At 34.7% G+C, this 18725-nt stretch overlaps 2 protein-coding genes across 5 annotated transcripts in view; one reads left to right on the top strand and one right to left on the bottom strand.

Annotated features, from left to right (window-relative positions):
• LOC126829528 (ankyrin repeat and LEM domain-containing protein 2) overlaps positions 1 to 11085 on the bottom strand; it is a 48698-nt gene extending 37613 nt beyond the window's left edge. Inside the window, exons 1-5 of the mRNA XM_050559455.2 lie at positions 10669 to 11085; positions 9998 to 10140; positions 8863 to 9057; positions 7260 to 7454; positions 5490 to 5612 (exon numbers count right to left, since the gene is read on the bottom strand). Of these exons, the coding sequence (XP_050415412.2) occupies positions 5490 to 5612; positions 7260 to 7454; positions 8863 to 9057; positions 9998 to 10140; positions 10669 to 10990 (978 nt within the window). The 5' untranslated portion in view covers positions 10991 to 11085. The remainder of the gene's footprint in view (positions 1 to 5489; positions 5613 to 7259; positions 7455 to 8862; positions 9058 to 9997; positions 10141 to 10668) is intronic.
• The window catches only part of LOC126829529 (phosphatidylinositol 3,4,5-trisphosphate 3-phosphatase TPTE2), a 60750-nt gene that overhangs the window by 26391 nt on the left and 15634 nt on the right, over positions 1 to 18725 (top strand). For 2 of the 4 annotated variants that reach the window (XM_056102776.1, XM_056102777.1), the window contains exons 4-6: positions 462 to 1683; positions 16313 to 16571; positions 17943 to 18149. In XM_056102776.1, the coding sequence (XP_055958751.1) occupies positions 1419 to 1683; positions 16313 to 16571; positions 17943 to 18149 (731 nt within the window). In that variant the 5' untranslated portion in view covers positions 462 to 1418. Of the gene's footprint in view, positions 1 to 461; positions 1684 to 11181; positions 11279 to 12304; positions 12586 to 16312; positions 16572 to 17942; positions 18150 to 18725 lie in introns of those variants that run through there. The other 2 variants (XM_056102779.1, XM_056102778.1) reach the window with 2 other exon arrangements.

Consider the following 18725-nt stretch of genomic DNA (forward strand, 5'->3'; position numbering starts at 1 on the left):
TCTCCTTTAAGTATTGTTAGAATATAGACATAGGTGGAGCAACTCTTTTAAATATTGTTAGAATATAGACATAGGTGGAACAACTCCTTTAAATATTGTTAGAATATAGACATAGGTGGAGCAACTCCTTTAAATATTGTTGGATAGGTGGAGCAACTCCTTTAAATATTGTTAGAATATAGACATAGGTGGAGCAACTCCTTTAAATATTGTTGGATAGGTGGAGCAACTCCATTAAATATTGTTAGAATATACATGTAGACATAGGTGGAGCACCTCCTTTAAGTATTGTTAGACTCCATTAAGTATTATTAGAATATAAATATAGGTGGAACATCCCCTTTAAGTAATGTTAGAACATAGACAAAGGTTATTGTTATAGACATTAGACAAAGGTGGAACAACTCCTTGAAAGATATAAAATGTACAGAAATAAAACAATATGTGTTGATTATTTACAGGACTCTACGGATCAATAAACAGCCATTAATCATCAACAAATTTCCTTGAATCTCAACAACAGAGGTGATAATAAATACCTGGTGTGGATTGTCACAAACAATCAGAAGATCAATCTACAGGTTGCAATTAATCTCAATCAACAACTATGAATAGTTTATATCTATCTATACTTTAGTTCAATATAGTGCTATAAGAAGATTCAGACACATAAAGTTGGATTTAGTCTCAACAATGAATAGTTTACATCAATAAGCCTACAAGTTGGATTTAGTCTCAACAATGAATAGTTTACATCAATAAGCCTATAAGTTGGATTTTTTCTCAACAAAGAATAGTTTACATAAATAAGCCTACAAGTTTATATCTATACATCCATTAGGGCTACATGTATACGAAAATATAGAAATATAAGCCTACATATTGGATATACATGTACATATATTCTCAACCATTAAAAATTTACATTCATTGAATCACTAGATTGACCATAATTGACAGATCGCAAGTTTTTATGAATATAAACCGAAGAATTCGACCACACATAACAACAGATACATGTAAATCAAAAGCTTTGAGATAAACACACAGATTAGAGAATGCCAGATAATATATACGAAAACAATTTCTATAAATAATTCACAGACTTATAGATAATAGCTATAGAACACTTCAAAGACTTGAATGCTAGTCAATAATACTTTAAATGTTTTTACTGAATCAAATTAATAAAGACTGAAAGGGGATTAATAATTAATTATGAATTAGGATCAACAGTTCCAAGGATTAACTGACTGAATGCTAGATTTATAATGATGTAACATTATATCAAATATCTCCTTGAGGTATTTTTTGCAATAACTTTTGTCATTGTTTGATTACCACGAAGACAGAAACAAGTTAAAAGTCATGCTGGTTATTGTCTAGTACAGTACATGTGCTTATAATAAAACCTCAACATGAGTGAGAGGGATTTCAATCTACTACCCACGATAGACATCGACATGGGGCGGGTCAGAACATTCCTGGGAGAACAGAACATAGAGGGAAGTGAAAGTTCCAACAGTTTGGAAGATATTTCGTTTTTGACAGAAACAGAAAGATTAGCAGATAAAAAGATTCGACCTGTGACCCCGATTACGCGGTCAAGACCCAACTCAAGACCAACAACTCCTGTATTAAAATCACCATCATCACAATGTACAACACCATTATTATCACCAGGTCAGTACAAATTTGTCTTAAAATTATATTATGCACAATATGGTAGAAATTAAACCGGGTTTAACGCCATATTTTTTTTTGCACCAACTTGACTAGAGAGAGAGAGAGAGAGAAAACACATATCAAACAGTGTCCTATGAGGGAAATTTTGCCCAGGCAGCGTTTTTTCTGCACCAACCAGAGTAATCAATAATACCATAGAGTGTCCTATGAGGGAAATTTTGCCCAGGCAGCAGCTTTTCCGACTAGACAAACTCATGAAGACAAAAACATACCATACAGTGCTGTCCTATGACGGAAACTTTGCCCAGGCAGCAGCTATTCCCCTTACACTTTTTTTTCGATTTCCAACTGTCAGGGGATCAGTAACATGCAGTGACAGAACTTTGGTTTTATGTCCTATCCAAAACACTAGTTGCCATTATTTGGCATCTCACTCATCAAGCATCATGAAGAAACCAAGCTGGACAATTATAAACTGTCTCTGACAATACAGGAATTCTTGGTCAGTGAAATGGAGCCTTAGCCAATAAGCCAATAACGGAGACTACAAGTCAATACACATTCATGCCATGCCATGGATTCCAAATCTGTCCTTAAGAAAATTGATTGGGACCAATCAGTCAATTTACAATCGGTAAAACTATCATAATTCATATCATTCCATTCCCAACCCCATTTTTAAACATGGCTACAATTAACCTATGCCTTGTATGTCTATAAAATTCAACGACACAGAATATTGCAGAGAAATAGAAGCCATGTCAGCTCATGATTGATGTTATAGAAATACATGTGCATGTATATAGTCATCAAATGAAGATTATATTGTTTAATTATGATGAATGTCTGATAGTAGAACAATTTCAGTTAAATTCTATGTGAGAATCTTATCGAATGATGAGAATAGGTCCATTGTTCGTAAGTCACAATTTCAGCACCATTGTATCAAAAGAAATTTCAATAACAAAACCCCAGGTAATGCTCACACACACAGTAAAAGAGATTAATCTTCGGAAATAATGGCAATGGGCACAAACAACTATTTTTGGATTACAACTACAATGGAATCCAGACATAATAAAAAGAAATCTTGTCAAAAACCGTATTGGCCCCCATATTATTAAAATTAAGCCTAACGTAACGTTATGACCATCTAAATCCCCATTACATTCTTTTCTGGCTTAGAATGTCAGTCAGTTAATGATGGTCCCCAGGTGCCATTTTTAAGCAATAGGAATTGCTTGCAAATTACAATATTATGAAACATGCATCGCTAATAGGAATACTGATATCGGTCCATTCAGTATTTATAATGACATGTGGAATTGAAATTTAATCCATCTATTAGTTAAATGTTAAATAATCAATCTGAGTAGGCCCTACTATATAAGCGTGGATTGAGAGAGAGAGAGAGAGAGAGAGAGAGAGAGAGAGAGAGAGATTAACGTCCACTCGACCCCAGCTAGGTCATTTCAGGACTAACATATGGTTTAATTTTATTTCAATAATTTGCTTGGGCATAGGGGGCTTTAGCAGTGGGAGGAAACCGAAGGACCCAGAGAAAACCCATGAGGTTTGACAGGTGACCCTACTCATTGTCACGTACAAGTGACGTACATGTGTTAACCATTCGGCCACCCAACTCCCCTGTCTAGAAATTAACCATATTAAATTCTAGATCCTAAGTTTGTTCAAAACTAATATTAAGTGCAGGAGGACCGCACTACACACAACATAAAACCGATACGACAAACCTCCGGACAAGACAAACTACAAAGACATTGCAAGAAATAAACAACAAATATCAAATCAAGTCAATGGAGCCGGAGGGGGAGGGGGGCAAGATGTGTGCTGTACAGTCCCAGGCCCATAATGAAATACTAATTTGTAACGAAAAGGTGACTGGTCATGTCTAGCTACATGTATTAATTACATGTATAGATACAGCAAATATACTCTTCAAAAAAAAGAAACACACAGCCCATTTTTCATCATTTTTCCATAAATCTTACTTGTTTTTAACATCATTATGTATGAATAAAAGAAATTTATTATCGGTTTTAAATGTTGGGTCACTAGTCACTAATTGTGACTGGTCAAATTTTTTTTTTGCTGAAATTTGTTTTCGCTTGATTGCACCAAGACACATGAGTTTAACAACTTCGCAAGCTTTTCACATGAAACCTAAATCTAAGGCCTTTAAAATTCTTGGGTTCCAGGTTTCAAAAACAGTTGCACATGTAAGCACTCAACGTGCCAAGTGATCTGAACGAAGACCAACGCAAAAACAACACTATCGGTCGTTTACGAGCAGGTGAATCCCTGATAGATGTAGCCAGACTGCTGTTTCCCAGAGTACCATTTCTCGCCTTTGGGATATGTATCAACAGCGAAGTTCAATGCGTGACCGCCCAAGTTCAGGCCAAACAAGAGTGACCCCAACTGCCCTGGATCGTCACATCCGGTTACGTCATTTGCAGAAACGGTTCCCAACGGTGATCTCTACTGCAGCAGCAATTCCCGGACGGCGTAGGATCTCAGACCAGACAGTCTGTAAACGCCTACGTGAAACCGCAAATCCATGCTCATTTCCTCATGTTCAAAGCCCTATATTGAATGAGTCTCATTACAATTAAAACATAAACAAAACAATCAGTTTCTCATCTAATCAAGAGAGTTTACAAGTAAACAAATCAGTTTCGAGCTATGACTTGAAGACAGATTCAGATTCTGTAATATTTACCAGCCACTGATTCTATGTGTTCTTAACAAATGTGAGTATCTCGTTAATAATACACAATATATACAAGTACATGTAAATATTTCCTTATATTACTGGAACTTCAAACATATCTGCTATTCACTTTAACCTTTAAATGTAGAATTCAGCTTATCTGTATTTATCAGTAAATCTAATATCTAGCGAGAAAATTCATGGTAAAATACAAAATGAACTAATCGCCAGCTAATGATCTTAATTATCGCATCACCATGACATTTACAAACATACTCATATCAGCATCAGCATCTGAATCACCCTCATTAACTTGTTGAAGATAGAAATGAAATGAAATGGGGTCTAACGTTCTACTGTTCTACTCCCACTGGGCTAATGGGCTAATGAAGACGGGTGTTGAAGAGAAATGGGGTTTAATGCCCACATGACACAAAATAGGTCATTTTGGGACTAACGTATGGTCCAATTTTATTTCAATAATATGATGGCATGTGGGTCTTTAGCAGTGAAAGGAAACCAGCGGATCCGGAGAAAACCCACGAAGTTGGACAGATGACCCCACTCCTTGGCACTTACAAGCTGGGAATCTAAACCGTGCCACTTGACTCAATGATAGACCTTATGATCGAAAGCACATATGATAATCCATTTGGCAACTCCCCCTCCTACACAATACAATAACTATCAATGGATGTATGATATAAATAGTTCTATAATATACTGTACAATAACTATAGTGTCAATGGTTGTCCGATATGAACAGTTCTATACTATACATAACTATCAACAGATGTTTGATATAAATAGTTCTATAGTACACTATCAACGGATGTAAGTACAAATTAGATGATGTAAGTACAAATTAGATGATGATGTAAGTACAAATTAGATGATGTAAGTACAAATTAGATGATGTTAGGTGATTTCAGACTTTTTTTTATGAATTTTCAAAAAAAAAAGATTTGTTACTGAATGAATGTGAAAGAAATAAGGGCTAAATACACAATATATAAATGAGTTACAGTGATAAACAGCAAAGTACAATGTAAAACACATGTTCACTAACCTTGAGTGGTGTCTCTCCGTGTTTGTTTAACATGTTCCTGTCAATCCCAGGATGCTCTAACAATGCTCGAACAACATCGGCAAAACCAAACTTACAGGCAAAATGTAGTGGAGATTCACCATTCTGTTAAATAAAATAATAAAATATTTAACATACATTATGCAAAAGCTAAATCTGCCTATTGTAGCTCTTTCTTTAGGCCTGAAATGTTATATAAATTATCAATTAGAAATTTATTAACATGACAAGACAATTATCAACTCTTGATGCTTCTGATTTTCATTAGATTTGAAGCCATTGATGATTAAACACAAAAATGGATAATCAAGACGTTCCGTCGCAACGTCAACAATGACAATCGAGACTACAAAGTTTTTAAAATGAGTATTTATCAGCTTTGAGTGACGCAATTTGACTGAAATTTTCAGAATATTCCCATTACATTATCTATCATTTAACTATTATAGTGAGAACTATCAGCTCTCTATCTAATCTTCCATAATGTATCTTTAAATTTAACAAATGGGCACAAATGTTATTTTAGGACTTTCTGTTCCATTCATTATCTAACTAATCAGTCAGCTTCAAACTATACACAAGTACAAATTAGCTGATTTGGGGTGATTTTAAATAATTTTTGTGAATTTTTAAACAAAGATTTGATATTAAATGAATGTAAAAGAAATTAGTGCTATATACATGTACACAAGATTAAATGATACCCAGGTTACAGTGAGAATTGTAACAGAACCCGATTTGGAACATCCAAGACAGAGGGAGAGAAATGGAATTTAAAGCCAACTTAAATGCAAACTAAATGCAGAGCATTTCGGAGCTAACATACATGTACATGTATGTTACACATTTGTTTCAATAATTTGCTTGCACTTCGAGGTTCGACAGGCAAAGGAACTTTTCAGACTAACAATTGAGTACCCTACTGTATTGTTCATGTGCTTGAGAATAGTGTTATAGATGTGTAGGAATCATTATTACTGGATCCCTGCATTGGCCGAGAAAGTTCATCCCGATTTTCTGGCGTTGTTCCCCTTGTCAGTGATGCAGGACGGAGGGCCTGACAAGGACAGCTGTCTAGTCATTCGGATGAGACGAAAAACCGAGGTCCCGTGTACACATTGGAGTGCACGTAAAAGATCCCTTGACAGTTGGAATTCGATATAAGAGTAGGCCGTAGTGCCGCTGTCCGGGCAAAATTTCCCTCATAGCACACTGTATGGCGTATGCCCGTCTTCATTAGCCCAGTTCGGAGCAAAACAGTAGGACGTTAAACCCCATTTCATTTCATTTCATTATTACTGAGCTGACGTCTTTATGTTGAGGGAGCCGTGGTGGATCAGTAAGATGTTCTTACTGGTGTTGGCTGAGAAAGTTTCTCTGGATTCTCTGGCATGGTTTCCCCTTGTCAGTGGTGCAGGACCGAGGGCCAGCAAGGACAGCTGTCTAGTCGTTCGGATGAGAAAAAACGAGATATCGTGTACACATTAGTGTGAAGATAAAAGAACCCTTAACAATGTGATATAAGAGTAGACGGTAGCGCTATGTCCAAACAAAATTTCACTCATAGCACACCACATGGCATACACCTGCCTCCAATAGCCCAGTCAGTGCAAAAAAATAGTAAGTTAAATCCCATTTCCTTCTGTTGAGATTAGGAACCATTATTGTTATTGAGTAGACTTTACTCTGATATATATATACATGTAGATGTAGGAATCATTCTAATTACTAAATAAAAAAATTGTTACTTACACCTTTATCAGGCATATTGAGATAAAGATCAAACACAAAATCTATTCGCCTCTGTTTTGTCTCTTGTGATTCGTGTGAGAAACAATAAAGTTTTTCTGTAAATTCTGGGTTTGAGACAGTCTTTAAAACCAGTTTACACATGGTTGGTTTATTTGATATGGCGGCCATATGTAGAGCATTGTATCGTAAACCTTCCTACAAAACATAAATATGAAAAAGATTATTCCAATTTCTTTATAGAAATACATAATTATAAGTAGGGGTTTCAGGTCAAAGTTTCAAATAACAGAACAAATTTTTTTTTTAATATTTTGTGAAAATGTAGATAAAATGCTACCTATTTTTTTAATTTCATCAAAATATTCAAATTAGATCCAAAGTTATGGAATTTTAAAATCCGAGATCGATGTCAATAATGTAATCAAAATGCTCTATACCAGTCAATGATTGGCATGGCACCAAAATAAGTGCTTTTCAGTCATATTTGAGTGACGTCATAAGTGGTATTTTCCCTTCATATGTCAAATATTTATAATCTAGATGATACCACAAGAAAGTATTTTATATTTAGTCAAAATTTAGCAAATTTCAGTCATCAAAACAGATAAATCCTGTTTTCTACGGCTGTAATTGTCGGATCTCAGGGTATCACGGACCATAATAATCACAAAAATGTTATCTATTGTTTGATTGGTTCTATATCAAAATCTACCGGAAACTAAGGTGCGGTAATTTCGCTTACATTTCGATAATTTTTGAGCCTGAATCTTTGCAGATATTGAGATTGATATCAAACTATTACAATACAATTGCTAGTAATACATTTACATAAAATAGTAATTCAAAATCGTAGATTGAAGTGGGCTATATTTCTGCCTCTGGCTGTCCGATTTCAGTTAAAGTCACGTGACCTGAAAACCCTATTAGAAGACAAATAATTCTATTTTCTGTACATAAAAGTGTAACCTTCAAGTCATTCATATCCCTTAGATTCATTAGAAGGATTTTTTTTTAGCCTTTTATAAACTGCAATACTGTAAAAGATGAATCATGAAAAGGAATATAAGTCCAAAACTGGTTGAATTCCGTTCAGTATTTACAAAGATGCAATGAATGAAAAAATTCCTGTTATTCAATATCCTCTGCAGAAAATATAAACTAATCAATGCCACTAATAAGTGACAGGCCTCTTCTTAATCTGAATAAATCCAAGCCGGAAGATTATTTTACCTTTATTATTTTGGTTTTGTTTCTTGATTAAATACCGGTAATTAATTTGAGAACATTTTAGCGTGGATTAAGTCCTAAAAAATTGGATATTGTCCCCGAAAGGCAAATGACGATTAGTACTTAAGATAATTCAAACAAGCATACATGTTGTCCATCCATAAGGTCCTAAAACTGTGGTAAAATATTATCTTTTAATCATTTTGGTGTCTTAAAAAAAAAATATGTGGAATACTTAATTTGGCTTGAACGCAACAGGGTTTTCTGTCCTTTTAATACTTTTAAAGAGTTCGGTATTGCCAGAACAGAGGCGATCAACATCCAAACTCTGGATTTGTTTTAAAAAAGAAAAAAAAAAAAAAAAACTGAAACGTACATGTAAAATAACTGGAGTATCAGCACTACTGATTAGATATCGAGGATTCTCCCATACAGTTGATGAAAATGTTTCAAAATCTCCTCTCTCAATAGTTCGACGTAATGCCACAAGCTCAGCAGTTTTTGGTCCCTTGAAAGCACTCTTCTCCACAGCTATTCCAGTAGAGGTTTTTTCAAATCCAGTTTCAGAATTCTGTAAATAAAGGGATGGTTAAATTATTACAAAACAGCAGTGAAATAAAATAAAACAACATGTATATGTACTATTACTTGAAGTTGGATTTTAGACAAACCTGGACATAGTCTTCTTCTATTAGTGTTTAAGATCTGCTTCCACCAAGGGTGATATCGCAGACAAGTTGTCTTATTTTTAGAATCTTAGCGCATGCTCCTGTGTGAGGATACTGGAGCACCCAGACTAAACCCACGAGGATGAGAGGGCACCCCCATCTCCAAGCCACATACACTCGAAGAATGACACTCTAGACCACTAGGCCATCCCAATCTCAATATATGTTATTGTTGTGTAATAATTTGTGCCTGACAAAGTTTATGTCTGGTGCCTTATGTTCAGACTTGCTTTTAGATCAAATAAATATAGGGAAACAGGGTTGAGTATTGTGTATTGTGGTGTATTATGAGATAGTGTAGGCCTACACAGCAATAATTTGTAGGGGTTTCAATCATCTGTCATAAATATTACTCATCTTGGTAGAACGTCTTGATGATAGAAAATTTGTCAGATTACAATATAGTTTCAAAATTCTAAAAATTAAAGAAATTCTGTAACCTTATTAAATCAGACTATTTATATTGCATGAAAAAGATACAGTCTTGAAAACATACAATATTCATATTTAATTTGAACTGATAACAAGCATATTTGTGTGCAGAAGGAAAAGTTTAAGAATGGCTTGTAGCTGACTGATTTTGTCCCATGTAGTGAAGACTTTTCTTTTATTAATTTAATCAGATGAGGCTTTATTATCCACAGGTTGTTATAAGTAATCAGTTCCTTTTCTGCACATCTCAAGACAAAAGTGGTGGTTAGCCTACACGTATCCCAGCAAAATATTAAACAATGTGCACAATACATTTTCTACTGTCTACATAATTTGAAAAATTCCTGTAACCTGCACTAGAACTGGAGAAGCAATTTTAACTGGTTTAGTAAATTCTTGTGCCTCGTCTCGATTCCTGAAAACTTTAAATCTTGAACCCTTGTATTTCTTCACTAGATTCAAGGCAGCCATTTTATCAACGAATACCAAATCACCTGAAAATAAAGAAAAATAAACATTGATTAAACTTCTGTTCAAGATTATTGGTAAACTTATACATGTGCATTTCTGTTTGATCGATGTGATGTGGATTTTCATTGTGCTTATCTGGTCATCCAGAGTGACATATCACATACCAGTATTTTTATAGTAAAGAGATTTTTCCCCTACATGTAGCTGTTTTTATGGCTTGTCTGTTCTGCACTGACTGGGCTAATGAAGAAGTGAATAGGAGGGAAATTTTGCCAGGACAACAGCACTACAGCCTATTCTTATTCGAATTCCAACTGTCAAGGATTCTTTCAGGCAAGCGTATATGTACATGTACAAGGGAAAGACACTGTTCCTTGTCATTTGCAAGGGAAAACCATGCTGGGAAATCCTGAGAAACTTCCTTAGCCAACATTTTGATCGAACCCTGGTTAGGGAGCCATAGCACCTTAGGCACTGAGCCACGGTGGATATTGTGACTGCATTGTCAACAAAACATGTACCACTGACTTGTGATCTATACAAATACAAACCTTCATAAAGCTCTTCTTCCTTTGGTAGGCAGACGGCATAGAACATGGAAGGGGTTGCATTTTGAACAGAAATTGCTTTATTTTGTGGTTCTTCGTTTTTTAACACAGTTTTGGTTGAATTCTGTGAGCTGTCAGAACTCTCGGTTGCAGAAGATTCTGTTTCCCCAGGGTGTTCTACTAAAAATATCTTCTTAGCTAATCTTTTCTGAAATAACTGGCGAGTTGTCGCAGTTAGTGGTCCAACTTTTTCTCCATATTTCTCGAAGTTTTCTCTCAATTCTGGGTCTGTCCATTGCTTTACGCGCTGTAATATATCCTCCATATTTCTAGGAAGCGGTGTCAATCAATAATATAGCGTTAATCAAAACATGATTCATATGATTAAATTTTTATCGCTCAGTACTTTTCCTTTGCTATTTCACCGCCATATTGTGAATTTCGTCTTCCGGTAATAATGACTTCCTTAAAAATATGTATAACGGTGTGCCATTGGTCGAACACCACGATCGACCTCGACCTTTCACCTTTAATCTATTGATGACCCCATTGAATAACTCCATACAGAGGATGATAAACGCCTGCAAAATGTTATTTTAACTAATTAAAACAGGTAGGATATGTGATGATTTAGGGTACTTGGCTAAGAAAACATCAGCGCTGTTGTGTAGACAAGTAACTGCAGATGATTAACAGCTAATCACGATGCCATTGTGATTGTTTGTCATCAGAAAGAAATGTACTGTCAGTTCAAAAAATGACTTGTGTAGGATACACCCCCTTTTAAATGTCAGTCAGTTGTGGTTGATAATTTTACCTGGCCAGGTTACAGTCTAGCTGATATCATTGTGCCTCATATGTATCAAAGATTGTGGCATCAATATCAGTAATTATGAAGTATACATATTTAACAGGTGCCAATATAAATTTAGATAATTTGTTTATCAAACAGAATAAAAAAAAATTATTTCATTTTTCGCGTATTGAAATCAGGGCCCTGTTTCTCGAAATTTTAACTAAAGATAAAATCCAATTTTAGTAGATTAACTAAGCACTAAAATCAATCTAATATTATCCAATCAAATAACTAAAATTTGGATTTTATCTTAGTTAAAATTTCGTGAAACAGGCCCCAGAATAATAAAGAAGAAAAAATTGTAGTCTGAAGTTTAATGGGATTGGATAGATGTATCATGAAATAAAGCATGTGGTTGACAATAGTATGTGAGGCTAGATAAAAATGTCTGTTGGATACGGTAGGCCTACATCTTAACATGTTTGAACATACTCACATTGATTTAAGGGTTTAAATTTACTGTTACCAGGGCGTCTTCATCTTATCACTGTTACATCTAAATTCAGAAGCATGCCCAATGATAACTTTTATCTGCATGGTAATAATACTGTGATGCAGGGTCCTTGAGCGGAAAACCCCGTCCTGCAAAAATTCCTGGATCTGCCCCTGCATTCATTTATATTTGTTTGGTTTTTGTGCTATAAATAAATTATAAAGTGACTACATGTACATATACCATAGTTTACATTCAATTATATTTGTTTTGGAATTTTAGCTATGTTATCGTGACGTTAGACTGTGTTTACATTTATAATAGTATTTAAAAACAGGAGATCTACATTTTGTTCCCTGGCAATTGTCAAAATCTAATTTAGAAAAAAATGCAACCCATTAACCTCATGTACAGCAGAACATATAAAAAGTTTCAGTGCAGGAATACAGCAGAGATAGAAATTATATTGTAACGTTAAGGAAGTGTTTAGTGTGCAGCTGGGCCTTATTATTAATAAATGTTAATACCAAACCAGTTGCTCTAACTACAAAACCACAAATTAGAACACATGTACATTATTTTACAGAGGACAATATCATCGAGATTATGGAAGCAGATAGAATTGATACAGGTTTAATAGTTTAGATTTATTTCATGTTTAAATAAACTTTACTTGCACTAACAAACACTGTATTGCACAAGTTTACATAAGTTGGTTGTACAGTTGAACAGTATTGAAATTAAAAAATTCACAAATTAATGTCACTCAGACTGTGACAGCAATACGGTTTTGTGGTTCACAAATTAAGGTCACTGATTCATGTTGGCAGTACCCATGTACATGTACATACATTATTTTTCATGAAGCTGAAAATTGTTTATCTTATAATAATAATACATACAGGCTGTGAGGTGAAAATTATAACAGTTTCAGTTTTTTATGATTTATTGCTCTGGGTGGGTGTTATACATATGGCAGAGTATGCATATGTCTAGAACACCTGATATCGCTTGTCATTTATTGGAAAGTTTCTATAAGACAGCCCCCATGGCCGAATGGTTAGCACGTGCGCGCTGTATCATAAGGCCTGTCATTGAGTCAACTAGCGTGGTTTCGAATCCCCGGTTGTACGTGGCAAGGAGTAGGGTTGCCTGTCTAATCTCGTGGGTTTTCTCCGGGTCCTCCGGTTTCCTCCCATTGCTAAAGACCCCTACGCCCAAGCGAATTATTGAAATAAAATTAAAACATATGTTAGTCCCGAAATGACCTAATCTGTGTCGAGTGGATGTTAACCCTATTTCTCTCCCTCTCTCTATAAGACAGTTATACAAATAAATTTTGCTGACTATGTACATGTAGTATCAGTATACTGGTATTCATTGATAAACTGATATAAGCTTGTATATCCTTGCAATTAAAAGGCTATATTTAACCATATACCGGTAATCCAACTATTTATAGCTTAGAGACAACTTGACCTTAGTAACTCATGATATTGTAATTAAACATCTCATATTTATATTATTAAACGCTACATACATGTAATTACCATATAGCAGACAGTCTGACTAGGTGTATAATAGATCAATCATTATAATTATTGTTATTATTAACCTTTTATGTTATTCACCAGTTTGTTCAATCATCTTTTAATTACAACCATGTTAATTAATTCAATTTGTTTTTAAAGAGTCAATAATGATTTTACTTGAATCCAACAAAATGTTCTGTTGAACTTGTACTTTTTTGTGTCAAGCAATATTTTTTTGAAATATCATCAAATAAAAAGAAAATAGATAAATCTGTGTCAGACAAAATTATAGGACCAGATTCTGTGACCCTGGCAGTCTAGGGAGCAGTGGACAGCGAGGGTAAAAAAAGGGTTTTAAAAAGAAACCGATTCCATAGAACATTTGTCATGGCAAGATGTTGTAGCTAGTCAGACATTGATTGAAAAAAATTACCAATTTAGAGCCCCGCCCTACACATTTATTAAACAAGTTAGATGTTTAATCAGATTGATCACATGGTACAAAAGGTTAAACAGCTAATTAAACCTGCAGGCATTTAAACTGGTTATATATAAATAGCTATTCTGTACATGTTTCATTTCTATTAAGAATATTGAGATATTAGAAAACAGTACATGTATAGTGTAATTTGAAGTACCAATAGACACCAGATATCATGGAACCAGACTCACTAATTAGAATACCAAATAGGCCAAATAGTACAAGTACTGTACATCTGTATATTTAAATTTGAAATTTTAATTTGAGGATCTATTGATTTTGCTTTGATTTGTGATGTACAGGCTTAGATCAACGTGTAATACACTGGTGGATTTGTAATATACAGACTATAGGCACAAGTAAATTTGTGGCAAACAAGACTAATATCAAGTGTAATACACAAGTCAGTCTGTGATCTACAGACTTACATCAATGTGTAATACACAAGTCGATTTGTGATCTACAAGCTGATATCAGTGTATAATGTAGAAATTTTTAAATACAGTGTATAAATTTTATCATAAATTTGATTAAAATATATTCATGCATGTGTACATGTTTATATAGGGATATATAATTATGGAGATTATTAATGAGATTACATGTATTGGTGGATCTAAAGCTATGAAATACATTTGTATGGATATTTTTATGTATTTCCCCCTGTCTCCTTTCTCAGGTGGGAAGTTGGATGGCCAAATGGTTAGCGTGGGCGCGTTGTATCGTAAGGTCTATCATTGAGTCAACTGGCATGGTTTTGATTCCATGGTTGTTCTGTGACAAGGAATAGAGTCGCCTGTCCAACCTCGTGGGTTTTCTCCAGGTCCTCCTTTTTCCTCCCACTGCTAAAGACCCCTATGCATAAGCAAATTATTGAAATAAAATTGAATCATATGTCAGTCCCAAAATGACCTAGTTTGTGTCGAGTGGACATTAAACCTCATTTCTCTCTCTCTGTCTGTCTCCTTTCTCAGTTGACCTGTTACTAGTTTCAGAATTCATGTACAGTAAGGCATGCAAGCCTGGAAATAAGGCACATGTCACAGACAATGTCAGGCACAGATTCAGGGTTTGTCAGACACAAAACCTCTGGCGCCTGTCTTTTTGCCTGTCACTGATTTGTCTTTTTATATGCCCACATTGAAATGTGGTCGTATATTGTTGTCGCCCCCGTCCGTTGGTCCGGCGTCCACAATATCCGATTGACTTTAAATTTATACACAGTGTTTAAGGTCATGAGACAAAGAAGCTTATTGATTTTCAGCGATTTCCGATATTTACTGCCAGAGTTATGGCCCTTGATCACTGAAAAATCTTGTGGACGCTCTAGAGGCTAAAGTTAATATCCGATTGACTTTAAATTTATACACTGTTTTTAAGGTCATGAGACAAAGAAGCCTATTGATTTTCAGCGATTTCCGATAATTACTGCCAGAGTTATGGCCCTTGATCACTTTGAAAAATCTTGTGGACGATCTAGAAGCTAAAGTTAATATCTGATTGAGTTTAAATTTATACACAGTGTTTAAGGTCATGAGACGAAGAAGCCTATTGATTTTCAGCGATTTCCGATGATTACTGCCAGAGTTATGACCCTTGATCATTTTGAAAAATCTTGTGGACGTTCTAGAGGCTAAAGGTTATATCCGATTGACTTTAAATTTATACACAGTGTTTGAGGCCATGAGATGAAGAATCATATTGATTTTCAACGATTTTGGATAATTACTGCCAAAGTTATAGCCCTTGATCACTTTGAAAAATCTTGTGACGCTCTAGAGGCTAAAGTTATCATCCGATTGACTTCAGATTGATACACAGACTTTAAGTTCTTGAGACGAACAAGTATATTGATTTTCAATGAATCTTTATGACTTGAACAGCTAAATCCATGACGTTAAAAGTTTTGTATACTAAACGTTAGCATGGGGCAGAAGTTTATAAAACCCAAACAAATTCTAATGGTTTTTTGATAATTACTTAATGAGTTGTTACTCTTAATCAGATTTTAATGTATTATAAATGTTTCATTACCGAAAAAAGTAAAAATATGTGACAACTCTTGTTGACTGCCCGGACGATATAGCTGCCTGTGGGCGTATGTTTCGTTGCCTGGCAACCAATCTTTTATTGATATTATTAATACATGTCCGGCACTAAGTTGAAAATGTCAGGTACTATTTCATTAGTGCCTGACATTTTGTTAGGTATGTAGTTAGAAGTAGAATGTTGTTGAAGCATACATGTACATGTACATCTGATAGTTACTGGCAAATAAAATGAACTTGATCTACCTGAACAAGCTAAATATAAATCAATATTTGCATCATGTATAATTATTTCAGACCCTGTAGATATTAAAGATTCTATGATGTCAAACTACGAGAGATTTGATAATGACTTGGCTCCCAGCCGGGCCGTGTTAAATGAAGTCGCCATAAAAACAGCGGAGGAAAATCTTGGAGATGTTCATATCCAAGTCAGTCAGGATCCAGAACAAAGTCAAAGCCAGATCACGTTCCATGATATTGAGGATAAACAAAACGGAATGGATTATATTGATGATCCGGCAGGGAACCCATTTGAACCTAAAACAGCTCTCGAGTAAGTTGTCTTTATACTTACTCAAAACTCCAAGAAAAGCATGATTTTCTGAAGTGAAAGTCAAAAGGCCCAAGGAATTTAATTTGTAGTTCTTATAGGTCTACTTTCAATGAAAATGTTAGGAAAAAGCTAAATTTTTAAAGTCAATTTTCAGATATGAATGTGTTCAGGGCAAGGCCGAAGGGATTTTGATTTTTGAGAATTTGATAAATAAATATAGTAGCCAATGATGTCTTGTGAACAGCATTTTGCTTAAACTTTCAAAAAATTAAAAAAATTTGAATAAAGTTCTTTTAAGAAGCTCCTAAGGAAATAGGAAGTTCGGAAGTAAAAATTTTAATAGGACCTGCCCCTGAGTTCACAAAGCATTTTCAGATTTAAGTTAAGAATTTACTCAACTTTCAATCACTGTTTATGAGAAATAGCTTTGATCCAGAAACACAAAAAATTGCACGTATAGTATCTTATTGGTGTATTTGATACATTAAAACAATAAAATTTTTGTCAAGGGCTATATTTTTGAGTAAATTCTTAACTGAAGTCTTAGAATGCATTGTGAACTCGAGGCCTGATGTTGGTGTGGCATAACTATTATTAGAAAACTGAAACTAAAGTATTTTAAGAATATCAATTATTCATTAGCTGAGAGATATAATCTGTATTAGGACTAGCTCTAAGCCAATGAAAAGACTTTATTCATTGGCTTCCTGTTCGACAAAGAATAAATGTTTTAACCTTAACTTATCAGTGCATACACGGCATTGGGGGGGGGGATAGCCAGCCGAACAGTTAATGTGTGCGCGCTCTATCATAAGGTCTGTCATTGATTCAGCTGGTGTGGTTTCAATTCCCTGGTTGTGCGTGACACGGAGTAGGGTTTTCTCTGCGTCCTCCGATTTCCTCCCACTGCCAAAAACTCCAATACGCAAGTGAATCATTGAAATAAAATTGAACTATATGTCAGTTCCAAAATGACCTGGTTTGTGTAGAGTGGACGTTAAACCCCATTTCTCTCTCTCTCTCTCCATACATGGCACATCAACATACTACTTACGTAATATTATCAATCAGCTAGATTCCTGTGATTTGATTCCAAGTTTTTATTAACTGTAACCTGGAGACATATAATGCATCACATACATAGTACATATGTAACTGATAACCACAACATCTACAACAGACCCATCTCTCAGCATCTTTAAAAACATAAACTCAAAACCTACATGTTTATAAACTATATTATGTAACTTTTGTCGGCACCTTGAGTATTCAATACTGTTTGGAGTCTAGTGTTTTACAAGAATAATTGTTATTTTTATTCATAAAGTATTTACATTAATTAGTAATGAATTTTTGATTGTGTGTTTTCAGGTTTTGGCAGTATAAAGTGAGGAATATTGTGGAACATATTTTATTTCGTGCAGTGACAGTGTTATTGATATTATTAGATTTTATACTAGTCATCATCGTGCTAGCGTCAGATAACTGTGCTGATAGTAATAACGTGCTAGAGATCATCTCACATATCATCATTACATTGTTTGTATTAGAAATAGCTGCCAGGATTTTCTATCAGGGGTGAGTATCTAGATCATCAAGTATATTGGATTAGTACAGTAAGATAATTAATCATTAATTAGTTCTATTCAATTAATAGTCATTAATTAGTGATAGTGCTATTGTTGATACTAATAAAAGTACTTTCTGATTATTATAAAAAATACATAGCCAACCATTTATATGGAATATAATCGCAGGTTTATTATACATACTGTATAGCGCAAGGTTTCTATAAAACAGAGGTCATGGTGTACACATTAGTGTGTCTGGGCTGTCTGCTGTAAGGGCAAAATAAAATGAAATGGGGTTTAACTTCCTACTGTTCTGCTCCGACTGGGCTAATGAAGACGGGCATACCATACGACAAACAGTGCTATGTGGGAAATTTTGTCCCAAATTTAATTTATATCGACAATCGAGGTGGTTGGCCTTTCAACTAGAATTCCCCAGGTTCAAGTCTCATTGTGGCCCAACAAGAACCTTTACGATATTTTACTTGGCATGAGTATATTTCTGTAAGACTGTTTTGTATATTTCAGTAAGACTGTTTTGTATATTTTAGTAAGACTGTTTTGTATATTTCAGTAAGACTGT

Source organism: Patella vulgata, chromosome 8 (assembly GCF_932274485.2).
Source record: "Patella vulgata chromosome 8, xgPatVulg1.2, whole genome shotgun sequence".
Taxonomy (NCBI): domain Eukaryota; kingdom Metazoa; phylum Mollusca; class Gastropoda; family Patellidae; genus Patella; species Patella vulgata.